This window comes from Oncorhynchus clarkii, chromosome 28 (assembly GCF_045791955.1).
Source record: "Oncorhynchus clarkii lewisi isolate Uvic-CL-2024 chromosome 28, UVic_Ocla_1.0, whole genome shotgun sequence".
In the NCBI taxonomy this organism is placed as follows: Eukaryota; Metazoa; Chordata; class Actinopteri; order Salmoniformes; family Salmonidae; genus Oncorhynchus; species Oncorhynchus clarkii.
In genome coordinates, this window is record NC_092174.1 from 32,255,252 (window position 1) to 32,272,219 (window position 16,968).

General features: G+C 42.5%; 2 protein-coding genes across 2 annotated transcripts; both read left to right on the forward strand.

The window, feature by feature from the left end:
- Nucleotides 1-484: 484 nt before the first annotated feature.
- LOC139386829 (myeloid associated differentiation marker b) lies at nt 485-7,452 on the forward strand. The gene is made up of 2 exons (XM_071132663.1): nt 485-612; nt 4,972-7,452. Exon 2 carries the CDS (start codon nt 5,097-5,099, stop codon nt 5,979-5,981), a length of 885 nt encoding a protein of 294 aa, XP_070988764.1. The 5' UTR covers nt 485-612; nt 4,972-5,096; the 3' UTR covers nt 5,982-7,452.
- Nucleotides 7,453-7,455: 3 nt separating this feature from the next.
- On the forward strand, nt 7,456-13,985 carry LOC139386828 (finTRIM family, member 66). The gene is made up of 6 exons (XM_071132662.1): nt 7,456-8,281; nt 9,080-9,175; nt 9,338-9,571; nt 12,170-12,329; nt 12,453-12,512; nt 12,689-13,985. The coding sequence occupies exons 1-6, from the start codon at nt 7,688-7,690 to the stop codon at nt 13,216-13,218; spliced, it is 1,674 nt and encodes a 557-aa protein (XP_070988763.1). The 5' UTR covers nt 7,456-7,687; the 3' UTR covers nt 13,219-13,985.
- The last annotated feature ends 2,983 nt before the right edge of the window (nt 13,986-16,968 follow it).

The window sequence follows — 16,968 nt, forward strand, 5'->3', positions numbered from 1 at the left end:
CTTCAATCTTTGACCCAGGTCCGGAAACGGATGTTTCTGAGTCACTTAAATCACATTATAAGTAAATAAATAGTGGTTTCCAGGGGAACGGCCTCTGTTTCTTAGCAACATAATACAAATAATGTGAGCAAAAAAAAAAGAATAGTAGTACATGCAAAATAATGTATTATCTTGGTAGCCTAGCCAATGATGACATCATTCTGTAGCCCTCACCACTCTATCTTATCCCATAGCAGGACGTTGCTGCTTTAAATTGGAACCATCACGCCAAATTAAACAATAATAACCAAATGACAATCAATTAAATTAATTAAACTGTAATTATTTCATTGACATTATTTCATTAATTTATATCAGGTTGTTAATATAAAGATTATTCATCTAAATGGAGGAGGGTGGTATCGGATGACTCGCAGTAGAAAGATGTGGAAATAACGCTTGAGACATTTCATACCTAATTTGGTTGCAATGGGCGGGAATCTGGGGGGAGGGTTTTTTCGCACTATGACTGTGTTAAATTCAGGACTAGGAAGGCTACCAGTGTAAATTCGTATTCGATTAGATATCCTGAGAGAGAACGAAACATTTTGCAGTCCCAAAACTAACGATAAGGTAATACCTTTTTGTTTCAGAGTTATATTTGTGATTGTGTAATAGAATACTGGTCTATCCGAGAGTTAGCGTAGTTTTTATACATGTTTTCTACAGCATGTTCTACAAACAGTTGCAACTTGGCCTACCTGCATGCTTTTCTATAGTTTTAACAGTCTATTGAATATAATTATTTTCACCGTGAGCGCTGGAAATAAAACATCACTTTTGCACGGGATCAAGTAAATTGTTTATTATTAGCAGTATTTAGGACACAAGATAGGATAGTCAAGAAAATAACTGCTGCGGTGTTGTAAAACTTGTTTGCCATGGAAATGTTTTTGTTTTCTATGAATGACTTGATGGTGGATACACTCGTTTTTTTGTAACACTGGGAAACTCCAGTGCGCGGCACAATTTGCACTTCACGCATCACCTCGGACTGTGGTTGTCAATGCCCAACCAGAATAACGGGAGGATAACGGTAGGCAACAGCTGCCAGAATAACGGGGAAGTTGTAAACCGATTTTAGCTGACTCTTTTGAAGGAGGGCTCTGATATACACTACATGACCAAAAGTATGTAGACACATGCTCGTCGAACATCTCATTCCAAAATCACGGACATTAATATGGAGTTGGTCCCCCTTAGCTGCTATAAGAGCCTCTACTCTTCTGGGAAGGTTTTCCACTAGATGTTGGAACATTGCTGTGGGGACTTGCTTCCATTCAGCCATGAGCATTAGTGAGGTCGAGCACTGATGTTGGGTGATTAGGCCTGGCTCGCACTAGGTGTTCCAATACATCCCAAAGGTGTTCGATGGAGTTGAGGTCGGGGCTCTGTGCAGGCCAGTCAAGTTCTTCCAGACCGATCTCGACAAACATTTCTGTATGGACCTCGCTTTGTGCACGGGGGTGGCATTTTCATGAAGCTGGTTGAGAAAATGCCAAGAATGTGCAAAGCTGTCATCAAGGCAAAGGGTGGCTACTTTGAAAAATCTCAAATATAAAATATTTGAGATTTGTTATAAACTTTTTTTGTTTTGTTTACTACATGATTCCATATGTGTTATTTCATAGTTTTGATGTCTTCGCTATTATTGTACAATGTAGAAAATAGTAAAAATAAAGAAAAACTCTGGAATGAGTAGGTGTCCAAACTTTTGACTAGTACTGTACTTTTGTGTGTCTGCATACAGTTGAAGTCGTAAGTTTACATACACTTAGGTTGGAGACATTAAAACTAGTTTTTCAACCACGCCAAAACTATAGTTTGTGTAAAGTTGGTTAGGACATCTACTTTGTGCATGACACAAGTTATTTTTCCAACAATTGTTTACAGGCAGATTATTTCACTTATAATTCACTATCACAATTCCAGTGGGTCAGAAGTTGACATACACTAAGTTGACTGTGCCTTTAAAAAGCTTGGAAAATTCCATAAAATGATGTCATGGCTTTAGAAGCTTTTGATAGGCTAATTGACATAATTTGAGTCAATTGGAGGTGTACCTGTGGATGTATTTCAAGGCCTATATACCTCTTTGCTTAACATCATGGGAAAATCAAAAGAAATCCGCCAAGACCTCAGGAAAAAAATTGTAGACCTCCACAAGTCTGGTTCATCCTTGGGAGCAATTTCCAAATGCCTGAAGGTACCACGTTCATCTGTACAAACAATAGTACGCAAGTATAAACACCATGGGACCATGCAGTAGTTATACCGCACAGGAGGAAGACTCGTTCTGTCTCCTAGAGATGAACGTACTTTGGTGCGAAAAGTGCAAATCAATCCCAGAACAACAGCAAAGGACCTTGTGAAGATGCTGGAGGAAATGGGTACAAAAGTATCTATATCCACAGTAAAACGAGTCCTATATTGACATAACCTGAAAGGCCGCTCGGCAAGGAAAAAGCCACTGCTCCAAAACCGCCATAAAAAAAAACAGACTACGGTTTGCAACTGCACATGGGGACAAAGATCGTACTTTTTGGAGAAATGTCCTCTGGTCTGAAGAAACAGAAATAGAACTGTTTGGCCATAATGACCATCGTTATGTTTGGAGGTAAAAGGGGGAGGCTTGCAAGCCGAGGGAACACCATCCCAACCGTGAAGCACGGGGGTGGCAGCATCATGTTGTGGGGTGCTTTGCTGCAGGAGGGACTGGTGCACTTCACAAAATAAATGGCATCATGAGGCAGGAAAATGATGTGGATATATTGAAACAACATCTCAAGACATCAGTCAGGAAGTTAAAGCTTGGTCGCAAATGGGTCTTCCAAATGGACAATGACCCCAAGCTTACTTCCAAAGTTGTGACAAATGGCTTAAGGACAACAAAGTCAAGGTATTGGAGTGGCCATCACAAAGCCCTGACCTCAATACTATAGAACATTTGTGGGCAGAAAAGAGAGTGCAAGCAAGGAGGCCTACAAACCTGACTCAGTTACACCATCTCTGTTAGGAGGAATGGGCCAAAATTCACTCAACTTATTGTGGGAAGCTTGTGGAAGGCTACCCGAAACAACATTTGACCCAAGTTAAACAATTTAAAGGCAATGCTACCAAATACTAATTGTGTATGTAAACTTCTGACCCACTGAGAATGTGATGAAAGAAATAAAAGCTGAAATAATTCATTTCTCTACTATTAATTCTGACATTTCACATTCTTAAAATAAAGTGGTGATCCTAACTGACCTAAAACAGGGATTTTTTACTAGGATTGAGTGTCAGGGATTGTGAAACACCTTAGCCAAATACATTTAAACTCAGTTTATGTAAACTTCCGACTTCAACTGTACATATACATACATTTATTAGTGTATTTTGTGTGAATATAGTCTACTATTGATCAGAACACGTGGAAGCAAATATTTCCCCTTATTATTGCAGCTGAACTATGGAGCATGATGAAACATGTGAACATCTCCAGCCTGGGAGCCCATAGCTCTTTAACTGAATTATGGGTGAAATCGAGTTAACCATGTTGTCATAACAACGCTCGTGACCCTGGCTGCAAACAAACACTGAGTTTCCTCACCCTCAAGTGTGTGTGTGTGTGTGTGTGAGAGGGAACGAGGGAGATAATTTGACTAATATCCTGTTTTCTCTCCTGCCCAGGCTGTGTGGGACTGTGAGTGTATCTCTAAAGGGAAGTCCCTCTGTTTGGTTGATAACCTAGTCTTTTTCATGCCATAAGGTGGCTTCCATGTAGGGACTTTATGGTCTTTTACCAATTTTCCTAACATTCAAGTAATGGCAGGGAGGGGATGGATTTTCCATTACTGCCTTCCATGTGGTTTTTCGTGTGTGTGTGTGTGTGTGTGTGTGTGTGTGTGTGTGTGTGTGTGTGTGTGTGTGTGTGTGTGTGTGTGTGTGTGTGTGTGTGTGTGTGTGTGTGTGTGTGTGTGTGTGTGTGAGAGAGGTAGAAGGGACTTGGCACCTTTGACCCAGTTTGCAGTTCGGCAGCAGTCTGCACATCTGGGATAAATCAACGAGTTGGAAAATCTTACGGGGAAGAGAAATGGAGAACAAGGGAGGGGCAGAGAGGGAGAGAGGTGACTCACTGCTCTGCTATTCCTCATCATGTTTAAAATGTGTCCTTCTGAGGTTAAGGCACAGGGCTTTCCCCATTTTTCCTTTTTTTTCTCCTCGTACTTCAGCTAGCCTTTTCTGCCTGACTGTTTTGGTCACTCTCACTTTGAGTTTGTCAATTTTTCAAATCTTAATTCATCTGTCTGTTTCCTCTCTTTCTCTCTCTTTCTCTCTCCATATCCCTCCCCCCCACTCTCTGTCCCCTGCTGTTTGAACAACTTATTTTATTAATGTAAACGTGTGTCTCTGTTTGAGTCCTTCAACAGTATGTAAACTGGGAACATGGACTCACTTACTTGTGGGGGATAGTGGGAGGGAGCAGCCCTGAGTGTCTCTGGATGTTGGGACTGTTAGTGGATGAGGCTGATGACAGATTGGCTGAGAGGTCGGGTAGAGGTCTCAGCACCACATCTGTCTGAAAGGGGGGGGGTGAAGGAATGTCCAGTGACACGGACTCACTGACTCACAGAACAGGAATCCCTCAGCTGATAAAGCACTCTCACAGAGTATAAAACGGAAGAGAATCCATACTTTTGATTCTCCTTGTACAAGGTATCAAAATAGGATTTTTATTTTATTTTTAACTTTCATGCTGAGATGGAGATAATGACACATTGCTACTGTTGCCCTCATGAGTCCAAATATGATATATTTTCAAGAATGTACATTGAAAATCATAATGGAATCAATACTTGCTTTGAGATTCTTTTTAAAATATGAATGCATGCTGTCAATTTGTTCTTTGTTACTGACAGCTGCTCTCTATTCTGTGTCTCCTTATAGATCCTTCTGCCACAGATGCACCAAGAACTGTAGGCCTAGGGTATTTCACAAACACCTACATCTCTGACCAATTCAGCCCTTCAGTCTAACCCATCCTAGTTGTCAAGCATCATCCATATCTCATCATGCCGATAGTGGTGGTGCACTCCAACCCCCTGTTCTGGGTGCGTTTGTGTGCTCTGGTCTTCTCCTGTGTGGCTTTTGCTGTGACCATCCATGGGGCTGAGCTCAAGCACGGTACAGGGGACTGGTGTGTGTTCTGCTGGGCCTTCAGCTTCGCTGGGACTCTGCTGGTGTTGCTGGTAGAGCTGTTTGGCCTGCAGACCCGTGCCCCCGTCTCCTGGAAAAACTTCCCCATCACCTTCGCCTGCTATGCCTCCCTGCTCTGCCTCTCTGCCTCCATCATCTTCCCCCTCTATTTCCTCAAGGGCCAGACCTCCCGCAACGAGACTCATAACTACCGCATCGTGGCCACCGTCTTCTCCTGCCTGGCCACCATCGCTTACATGAGTGAGGTGAGCATCAGCAAAGCCCGGCCAGGTGAGGTAGCAGGTTACATGGCCACCGCCCCGGGTCTGCTGAAAGTGTGTGAAACCTTTGTGGCCTGCGTCATCTTTGTCTTCATCAGCGACCCGGTGTCCTACAACTCTCATGCTGCACTGAGGTGGTGCCTGGCCGTCTACTGCATCTGTTTCATCCTGTCGGCGGCCATCATTGTGCTGTGTATCTGCGAGTGCACTGGCTGCCTGCCTTTCCCCTTCGCCCGCTTCCTGTCTGCCTACGCCCTACTGGCTGTCATCATGTACCTCTCCGCTACCATCGTCTGGCCCATTTTTACATTTGACAAGGAGCACGGGGGCACTTCCTCCAGGCCCGCTTTCTGTGGTAACAGTCAAGGGCTGTGTTCATGGGACAAGAAGATGGCTGTGGCTGTGCTCACTGCAGTCAACTTTGTGCTCTACCTGGCAGACCTGATCTACTCTGCCCGACTGGTGTTTATTACTGTGTGAGCAAAAGGCATAGAGGGGAAGAACGAGAAGAGGTAGTTGATTTTTAAGTAGGATGGAAAGAGAGGTTGAGGAGTAGAAATTAAGAGGTGAAGAAAGAGGGAGAAACAAAGAAACTGCTTACTGTATTTTGTGTCATTTATATATCAATGTTAAGCCATTAGTCACCTCCACACATAGAGAAAGACTCAATTATTTCTTATTTCATGCAAAAGGAAAAGTCCTTACACAACGATTTTATGGACCCAAGAACTATGATCAGATGGAACAGATGTTTTCTAAGTTTGAGCTCTGATTATCTGACACATAAATGTAGTATTCCAAAGACAGGATGGATCTGCTGAGTATGTTGACATTACTATAGATCATGTAAAGTCTTACAACTTTCAATGGTCTTTTAATAAGCATGACTTTTTACATGATGGAAAACTGTAGGTAGATTTTACAGAACAACTCACACCTTCCTAGTTTGTTTAAGATGAGTTACGAAGGGATAGAAGTAATTCAATCAAACCCCGAAGTAATTCCTAGAAGATTGGTACACTGCTCCAAATGTTTTCAAGACATGAAGTAGAACAAATTGTTTGAATTAATGTAAAGATATACTCTGTTAGTGTAGGTTTTTTGCTAATTTTATATTCCTGTTTTTACTCTTTTTTTAATTTGTCTATTTTCATATTCTGCCAAGCTACATGTCAGGAGTATATTGTATGTTGAAATAATATATGCAGACTGTAACTGAATTAAAACTCACTGTGTAATGAACAATTACTGTTTGACACTTATGTGTTTGTTATAACCTGTTCTCTGTAGGCTATGACGTCTCCAGAAAACAACATCTCAGAATAAAAACAAAACATTGTTAGGAAAATGTATTATTCTTAATCTGGCCCATTGCTTTGCACTTCTGTAACAGTCTGCTCTTGTGGATGAGAATGTCCACTTTGTCAGAGAGGGAGACATCCATTTGCTGCATCGTCCTCACTACTTCCTGCTGTTACTAAACATGACGTTTTTTTCCCTGCTGTGCTTGTTGAGACTGTGCGTACCACATCAGTGTTATGGGAACATACAATCCGGTGTTCAGTAAAAGCAATGTGATACATTTATATTAGGGTTTGTCAACTGGGGGCCCACGGGTTATTTTATTTAGCCCCCAAGTTTTTTTATTTAAATGATTTGACATAAAGGACTAAAAACACCAGCAAATCAACTTCAACTGTTTTTTTTAAATTTTGGGAATCTGTTTCAAAATTATTTCCACACACAACAGAGCGAGTAATGTGATTGTATACACAGCTAAGTTTCAAATTATTATGTTTGAGTCAAATGTTTTCTGTTTGGGCTTCTTGCAGTCAATTTGCAGTCTACAGTCTGGCTGAATGTAGTTGATGATCCCTGAATTATAGCCAATGTATATCTGTCTTTGTCCTTGTTAATTGAACAAAATAAACTAAAACTTCGGTGTTCTCAATCTCTCTCTCTCTCTCTCTCTCTCTCTCTCTCTCTCTCTCTCTCTCTCTCTCTCTCTCTCTCTCTCTCGATCTCTCTCAAATGTGCACACACACACACACACACACACCCCAAACCGCTGTGGGAGGTGTGGTTGTGGGTTGCTGCTTTGTTTACAGTATGTAGGTTTATAAAAGGGATGCCACAGGCGGCTCCAGAGAAGCTTATACAATCTCCCCCTGTCTCTGTGGTAGAGAATGGCACAAACAGGTCCTCTGGATAGAGAGCAATTGTGCTGCTCAATTTGTGTGGAGATACTGAAGGAGCCAGTAGCTCTTCCCTGTGGACACCGCTACTGTATGGGCTGTATCAGGGCCTGCTGGGGTGAAGATGACTCCTCTTACATCTTCAGCTGTCCTCAGTGCAGACAGACCTTCACTCCAAGACCAATTCTGAAGAGAAACATCATTTTGGCTGAGATGGTGGAGAAACTGAATACAGGAGGACTCCAAGCTGTACCCTCTGGTCAACGCTGCCGGTATGCTGAAGCTGGAGATGTGGCGTGTGATATCTGCCTCGGTGGTCAGATCAAAGCCACCAGATCCTGCTTGGTGTGTCTGGCCTCTTACTGTGCAGCTCACCTCCACACTCACAACGAATCTCCTGCCCTTAAGAAGCACACCCTGGTTGAAGCCACCATGCCACTGCAGGGGCGGATCTGCTCTCATCACGATAGACTACTGGAGATCTACTGTCGTACTGATCAGCAGTGTGTCTGTCTGCTGTGTGTGATGGATGAACACAAGAGCCATGCTACCGTCTCAGCTGTAGCAGAAAGCACCAAGAAACAGGTAAGGACTGAAAAACAATATTGTCCTTCAAACTCAGTTGTTTAACCATGACAGAATATGTATATTTCTGAAAGTATGTTATGTGCATTAAGAATACTTATGCCCATTCCTATGACTGGTAACTAACTCTAACTATAAGGAAGTGGTATGTTTGGTGCCTTCTATACTGGGAGTGATGGATATCATTTGAACAATGTGAACATTTCCCTGATAATGATCAGAGTTGAGGCCATAAAATCTAAAGGTTAGAGGTACATTTATATCAATAGAACTTCCTTTCCCAAATTCAAATGTTAACTCTGTATTTGACACCTGCCTATATGTAACCAGGGGTCTGAGGAAGTTATTCTATCCTGAATAAGGTGTGTCAGGTGCCTGTCATCGGTTCAGTCAGTTGCTTTGAATGTGGCACCATACACTGTTTCCACATGCAAAACCTCTTCATCTCTTTTGACTATCTGACTGAGATGATGTGCCAATGTGTAACATGATACTCTTATGGGAAGGCTACATTTTCCCTTCATCCATAGCCTAGCTGTTACAGGTTATAGAATGTGTAGGTCATTTTATGACTCAATGTGTCCATTTTGAGTAGTCTTTTTTTCATTTGAGGAATGTAGAATGTAAAAAGGAAAAAAATAGTGTATGTTGAGTGTTATGGAGACTAAACAACCTCACAGCTTTCATCAGCTAAATATTCAATTTGACAAAGTGAACGACCATAAGACCAATAGCCTGCTTATATGAGCCCCAAATATTTACTAAGATAGGCTTGTGGGTGTGTCCTTGTCCCTGCAGAGGCAGCTGGGGAAGACGAGGAAGAAATGCAAACTGAGAATGAAAGCCAAAGAAAAGGAACTGCTGGATCTGAGACAGGCTCTGCAATCGCTGAAGGTGATGCACTGTGGCGATCCGTAGAGCAATGGCAGCCATGGCCAAGTCCGAAGCGACTTTCAAGTATTAATAAGCCAATATTTTAGTGGATGGGGGAGGTTTTGGGAGTTTGTTCATACTTGGCTAAATGTTATATCTTGACCACACTCTGTCTCCCACTAGTACTCTGCACAGACAGCAGTGGAGGACAGCCAGAAGATCTTTACTGAGCTGATCTGCTCCATAGAGAGAAGGTGCTGTGAGGTGAGAGAGCTGATCAGAGCCCAGGAGAAGACTGCAGTGAGTCAGACTGAAGGGCTCATACTGAGACTGGAGCAGGAGGTGGCTGAGCTGAGGAAGAAAGACTGTGAGCTGGAGCAGCTTTCACACACAGAGGATCATATCTATTTTCTACAGGTAGCATCACTGCTGCTCTGGCTTCGGTATAATTAAGGTGTCCAGTGTTTTTATTTACAGTGGGGCAAAAAAGTATTTAGTCAGCCACCAATTGTGCAAGTTCTCCCACTTAAAAAGATGAGAGAGGCCTGTAATTTTCATCATAGGTACACTTCAACTATGACAGACAGACAAATTAGGAAAAAAAATCCAGAAAATCACATTGTAGGATTTTTAATTAATTTATTTGCAAAGTATGGTGGAAAATAAGTATTTGGTCAATAACAAAGTTTATCTCAATACTTTGTTATATACCCTTTGTTGGCAATGACAGAGGTCAAATGTTTTCTGTAAGTCTTCACAAGGTTTTCACACACTGTTGCTGGTATTTTGGGCCATTCCTCCATGCAGATCTCCTCTAGAGCAGTGATGTTTTGGGGCTGTTGCTGGGCAACACAGACTTTCAACTCCCTCTAAAGATTTTCTATGGGGTTGAGATCTGGAGACTGGCTAGGCCACTCCAGGTCCTTGAAATGCTTCTTACGAAGCCACTCCTTCGTTGCCCGGGCGGTGTGTTTGGGATCATTGTCATGCTGAAAGACCCAGCCACGTTTCATCTTCAATGGCCTTGCTGATGGAAGGAGGTTTTCACTCAAAATCTCACGATACATGGCCCCATTCATTCTTTCCTTTACACGGATCAGTCGTCCTGGTCCCTTTGCAGAAAAACAGCCCCAAAGCATGATGTTTCCATCCCCATGCTTCACAGTAGGTATGGTGTTCTTTGGATGCAACTCAGCATTCTTTGTCCTCCAAACACGACGAGTTGGGTTTTTACCAAAAAAGTTATATTTTGGTTTGATCTGACCATATGACATTCTCCCAATCTTCTTCTGGATCATCCAGATGCTCTCTAGCAAACTTCAGACAGGCCTGGACATGTACTGGCTTAAGCAGGGGGACACGTCTGGCACTGCAGGATTTGAGTCCCTGGCGGCATAGTGTTACTGATGATAGGCTTTGTTACTCTGGTCTCAGCTCTCTGCAGGTCATTCACTAGGTCCCCCCGTGTGGTTCTGGGATTTTTGCTCACCGTTCTTGTGATCATTTTGACCCCACGGGGTGAGATCTTGCGTGGAGCCCCAGATCAAGGGAGATTATCAGTGGTCTTGTATGTCTTCCATTTCCTAATAATTGCTCCCACAGTTGATTTATTCAAACCAAGCTGCTTACCTATTGCAGATTCAGTCTTCCCAGCCTGGTGCAGGTCTACAATTCTGTTTCTGGTGTCCTTTGACAGCTCTTTGGTCTTGGCCATAGTGGAGTTTGGAGTGTTTGAGGTTGTGGACAGGTGTCTTTTATACTGATAACAAGTTCAAACAGGTGCCATTAATACAGGTAACAAGTGGAGGACAGAGGAGCCTCTTAAAGAAGAAGTTACAGGTCTGTGAGAACCAGAAATCGTGCTTGTTTGTAGGTGACCAAATTGTTATTTTCCACCATCATTGTGATTTTCTGGATTTTCTTTTCTCATTTTGTCTGTCACAGTTGAAGTGTACCTATGATGAAAATTACAGGCCTCTCATCTTTTTAAGTGGGAGAACTTGCACAATTGGTGGCTGACTAAATACTTTTTTTGCCCCACTGTACATGATCAAATACAAATCTTAGAATCAACTATTGAAGACCACAGGAACCCACTGGATTTTCCAATTAAATTGAATGAACTACAGGACAAAATACAAAACCTCCAACTTTAAAAGGCTTGTGGTGTTGATGGTATCCTCAATGAAATTACAAAATATACAGACCACAAAATCCAAACCACAAAAGTGGAGATACATTTGACCGCAATATATACTGTGGGATATGCGTCAACATCAACCTTGGGAAATTCCTCTGTATTATCATTAACAGCAGACTCGTACATTTACTCAGGGAAAACAATGTACTGAGCAAATGTCAAATTGGCTTTATAGCAAATTACCATACGACAGACCACATATTCACCCTGCACACCCTAATTGACAAACAAACAAACCAAAACAAAGGCAAAGTCTTCTCATGCTTTGTTGATTTCAAAAAAGCTTTTGACTCAATATGGCATGAGGGTCTGCTATACAAATTGATGGAAAATGGTGTCGGGGAAACAACATACAACGTTATAAAATCCATGTACACAAACAACAAGTGTGCGGTTAAAATTGGCCCAGGGGGTGAGACAGAGATGCAGCTTCCTCCCTCTTCAACATATATATATCAACGAATTGGCAAAGTCACTAGAAAAGTCTGCAGCAACTGGCCTCACCCTACTAAAATCTGAATTCAAATATCTACTGTTTGCTAATGATCTGGTGCTTCTGTCCCCAACCATGGAGGGCCTGCAGCAGCACCTAGATCTTCTGCACAGATTCTGTCAGACCTGGGCCCCCAGATTTTTTTTTCTCATTTTGTCTGTCATAGTTGAAGTGTGCCTATGATGAAAATTACAGGCCTCTCTCATCTTTTTAAGTTGGAGAACTTGCACAATTGGTGGCTGACTAAATACTTTTTTTGCCCCACTGTATTTGTATCTTGTAATCCGTCCCACACTTTGTCTTCCACTCTCCTGGGTTCTAGAACTGCCAGTCAATCTCTAAATCGACTGAACTCACAGACACACCCAGAATCACAGTGGTTCCTCTGGTGGATTTCGGTCAAGTTCGAGCCTCGGTATCAGCACTCCAGAAGAGATTGGAGGACCTGTTGAAAGGGGAATGGCCCAAAATATCCAGGGCAGGTGAGACTGGACACTTTACTGTAATTCACTCTATATTGCATTAAAGCTGTTTTAAAAGTACAGGTTTTTTTTTCTCTATGGAACATTACTACTCTTCACTGTCTAATTCGTATTCCTCTGTAGCGGGCACAGTGAAACTCCTGCAGTGTCCAGAGCCCCGGATCAGACCAGAGTTCTTATACTGTAAGTCGGTTTCAACTCCATTAATAGCCAGAGCGCTGCATCTGCTCTTAGCTCAGGGCTAAATCTGCATCGTGGCGGTGCTCTACGGATTCCATTCATCTTCTTGTTACCGTTCCTTTCTTATAGTGTAGTACACTGACTCCTCCTTTCATACCCTTCATCTTCTTTCCTTGTAGATTCCTGTCAGCTCACACTGGACCCCCGGACAGCCCACAGGGACCTGAGTGTGTCTGAGGAGAACAAGGTGGTGACAGTGAGGGCCAGGGACCACTCCTGCCTGGAGCACCCAGAGAGGTTTGATCACTGGAGCCAGGTGCTGTGTACTGAGGCCCTGTCAGGACGCTGCTACTGGGAAGCCGAGTGGAGCGGGAGTGGCATCAACATGGCTGTGGCGTACAAAGAGATGACCAGGAGAGGAGAGGGCAACGACTCCCACTTTGGACGCAATGACAAGTCCTGGAGTTTGTTCTGTTCCAGAAAAGGTTGTACCATCTGGCACAATAACGTGGCCACTAGAATACCCACTTCAACCTCCTCTAGGATAGGAGTGTACCTGGATCACAGGGCAGGAAGTCTGTGTTTCTACAGCGTCTCTGACACAATGACCCTGCTCCATAGAGTCCAAACCACATTCACTCAGCCCCTCTATCTTGGCTTTGAGTTTATGTGTTTCGGAGTCTTCGTTAAATTGTGCCAGATGGAGTGAAAGCGAAACAGCTGAGAGAAAGGCAGTAGCGTGTGTGAAAATTTGTTTAATGGTGAAGTTAATAATTGATAGTCTCAAATGTCGCTCACCCCAGTTTGTATTTGTTTATTACTGAAGAGTTAAAGTATAGTTTAGTAGTTTAGTTACTGTAGAGTTTTTATAATTTGTATTTTGCTGGCAAAACAAAGTACAATAATTTCAATGCAAATTCTGCAAATACCTTCTTGTGAAATTAAAAGAAACGTCTATCCTGTTCCCCCATTCTCTAATCTGACTGTCATCACATCCCCATTATGTTGATTTGAAATTGTCTAATTAAGGGCAATATCAATAGCACTGACATTTGTGTTTTTAAAACACTTTTATTGTGGTATGTTTTTATCAAAAGTGTCACAAGTAACCTCCGTGGCAACAGCACAGCAGTGCGCAAAAGTCCAGTCTGTTGCGAAATTGTCACGCCCTGACCTTGGAGATCCTTTTTATGTCTCTATTTTGGTTTGGTCAGGGCTTGAGTTGGGGTGGGCATTTCTATGTGTTGTGTTTCTATGATTTTCTATCTCTATGTTTTGGCCTGGCATGGTTCTCAATCAGGGACAGCTGTCTATCGTTGTCTCTGATTGGGAACCATACTTAGGTGTCTTTTTTCCCCACCTGTCTTGGTGGGAAGTTAACTTTGTTTGATGGCACATAGCATGAAGCTTCACGGTTTGTTTGTGTATTGTTTAGTCGGTGTCATTTTGAGTTAATAAAGAGAAAATGTACGCTCACGACGCTGCACCTTGGTCCAGTTCCTTCAACAGCCATGACAGAAATAGACATGAACAAATGTCATACTGTCTCTCACGCACACACTCACGAACAGGGCCGGAAGTTCCTTTTTCTTTGTTATACAGTAACCACACCTCCTGTAACTGCTGGTTGAACCAGGAAGTACAACATAATTCCTAAATTTTCACTATCAAAAGAAATCAATACGGTTCTCTCCCTCTTTGAAATCTCACAGGCAGAGGAACTCATCTACCAAGATCAACTTCTCTGTCCAGTATGTCTAGATGTGCTAGGAAATCAAGTGGCTATCCCCTGTGGACACAGTTACTGCATGCCCAGCTAACAACAAACACTGGAGAATGGAGAACGTTCCCTTAAGAGTCTCATTAGGTCCTTAACTAATGTTTTCATAGGATGTGCAAGGTGTTTTTCCAAGAGATCATTCCCTTAATGTCAAATAGAACTCACCCAGAACGTGGTTACCTTGTTCTCAGAACTTAAGATATTGTTATAGACATGTTTAATGGGAGCGTTTCATGAACATTCATGCCCAGTTTTCTGAGGGTTAAGAGAGTATTCCATCAACATCCACAGAACATGGTTGCCATGTTCTTAGAACGTAAGATATTAATGTTCTAGACACGTTTCATGAACATGTATGTGTCTGCCCAAAACAGCTATACACATCACTGTTGCTGAGCCAATCAAGGCTCTGATTAGTGAACCATTGATAACTTTTTTTCTGTTGGTAAGGATATTCACACACAGTGCTTTTAACTTACATATTTGGCATACATGATTACATTGTGCAGGTTCATTCATACATGAATTATTATTAAACATGTACTCACCTGGGATTTGAACTCACATCCTCTTAGTTCACAGTACTCCGATCTCAACACCACCATGTCCATGTCAGGTATCAGTTCATCTGACTATTCGCTCATCATTGATTTCATTGACTTATTTCAGCAATTAAAGTGCTTTCTGTATACAGATGGATCTTTATTTGATCACTCTTTGGTTGATGCGAATTTTCCTCCACAGAAACGGAAATGCAAACTTGTTATGTACTCAAGGTTTAAAAAGGCTTCTGAAGTTTGTAATTTTAACAAAAAAATATCAGACTTGATTAGCCCGAATGTAAAATGTGTCAACCCCTACAAAAAATATCCATTAATTATAATCCACATAATAATTCTCACTACCTGTAGCTGCAGGATTATTTTCCCGCTGTAGCACTCTGGCTCAAATTAACATCCTACATCTGTAGTTATCTAATGTTTGTGGGGCATATTAACCTGTTTTAATAATACTCAATCACTATGATCAATAAATATTTTCTTGAGTGTACTTTTAACAGAGCTGAGATTTAATTTAAAGTGCCTTCATCCTATTGCTTACACCTATCAAGTTGTTTCAGATCTACCCAAGTACTGCACAGGGAGGAAGGGTTAGGGTTTCTTCTGGACAGGGCCTACAGTGCCTTGAGAAAGTTTTCATTAATTTTGTTGTTACAGCCTGAATTCAAAATGATAAATATACTTTTTTCTCACCCATCTTCACACAAAACCCCCCTAATGACAAAGTCAAAAAACATGTTTTTAGAAATGTTTGCAAATGTATTGAAAATGAAATACAGAAATATCTAATGTATGTAAGAATTCACACCCCTGAGTCAATACTTTATAGAACCACCACTGGCAGCGATTATAAACATAAGATTCAACAACTGAGACATAAACTGAACAAGTTCCACAGACATGTGACTAACCGAAATTGAATAATGTGTCCCTGAACAAAGTGGGGGGGGTCAAAATAAAAAATAACAGTCAATATCTGGTGTGGCCACCAGCTGCATTAAGCATTGCAGTGCATCTCCTCCTCATGGACTGCACCAGATATGCCAGTTCTTGCTGTGAGATGTTACCCCACTCTTCCACCAAGGCACCTGCAAGTTCCCAGACATTTCTGGGGGCATGGCTCTAGCCCTCACCCTCTGATCCAACAGGTCCCAGATGTGCTCAATGGGATTGAGATCCGGGCTCTTCGCTGGCCATGGCAGAACACTGACATTCCTGTCTTGCAGGAAATTACGGACAGAACGAGCAGTATGGCTGGTGGCATTGTCATGCTGGAGGGTCATGTCAGGATGAGCCACATGAGGGAGGAGGATGTCTTCCCTGTAACTCACAGCGTTGAGATTGCCTGCAATGACAACAACCTCAGTCCGATGATACTGTGACACACCGCCCCAGCCCATGACGGACCCTCCACCTCAGAGAAGAGCACTTTTGCCAGTCCTCTCTGGTCCAGTGACGGTGGGTTTGTGCCCATAGGCGACATGGTTGCCTGTGATGTCTGGTGAGGACCTGCCTTACAACAGGCCTACAAGCCCTCAGTCCAGCCTCTCTCAGCCTACTGCGGACAGTCTGAGCACTGATGTAGGGATTGTGCGTTCCTGGTGTAACTCGGACAGTCGTTGTTGCCATGCTGTACCTGTCCCACAAGTGTGATGTTCGGATGTACCAATCCTGTGCAGGTGTTGTTATACGTGCTCTGCCACTGTGAGGATGATCAGCTGTCCGTCCTGTCTCCCTGTAGCGCTGTCTTAGGCGTCTCACAGTACAGACATAGCAATTTATTGCCCTGGCGACATCTGCAGTCCTCATGCCTCCTTGCAGCATGCCTAAGGCACGTTCACACAGATGAGTAGGGACCCTGGGCATCTTTCTTTTTGTGTTTTTCAGAGTCAGTAGAAATGCCTCTTTAGTGTCCTAAGTTTTCATAACTTTGACTTTAATTGTCTACTGTCTGTAAGCTGTTAGTGTCTTAACGACCATTCCACAGGTGAATGTTCATTAATTGCTTATGGTTCATTGAACAAGCATAGGAAACGGTGTTTAAACCCTTTACAATGAAGATCTGTGAAGTTATTTGGATTTTTACGAATTATCATTGAAAGACAGGGTCCTGAAAAAG

Bases quoted from the DNA above. Each gene is read 5' to 3' on its own strand.
- LOC139386828 (XM_071132662.1), top strand. From the start codon at position 7,688: ATGGCACAAACAGGTCCTCTGGATAGAGAGCAATTGTGCTGCTCAATT. The intron at 9,572-12,169 runs GTAGCATCACTG...CCTGGGTTCTAG, and splicing joins ATCATATCTATTTTCTACAG to AACTGCCAGTCAATCTCTAA. The intron at 12,513-12,688 runs GTAAGTCGGTTT...CTTTCCTTGTAG, and splicing joins CAGACCAGAGTTCTTATACT to ATTCCTGTCAGCTCACACTG.
- LOC139386829 (XM_071132663.1), top strand. From the start codon at position 5,097: ATGCCGATAGTGGTGGTGCACTCCAACCCCCTGTTCTGGGTGCGTTTG.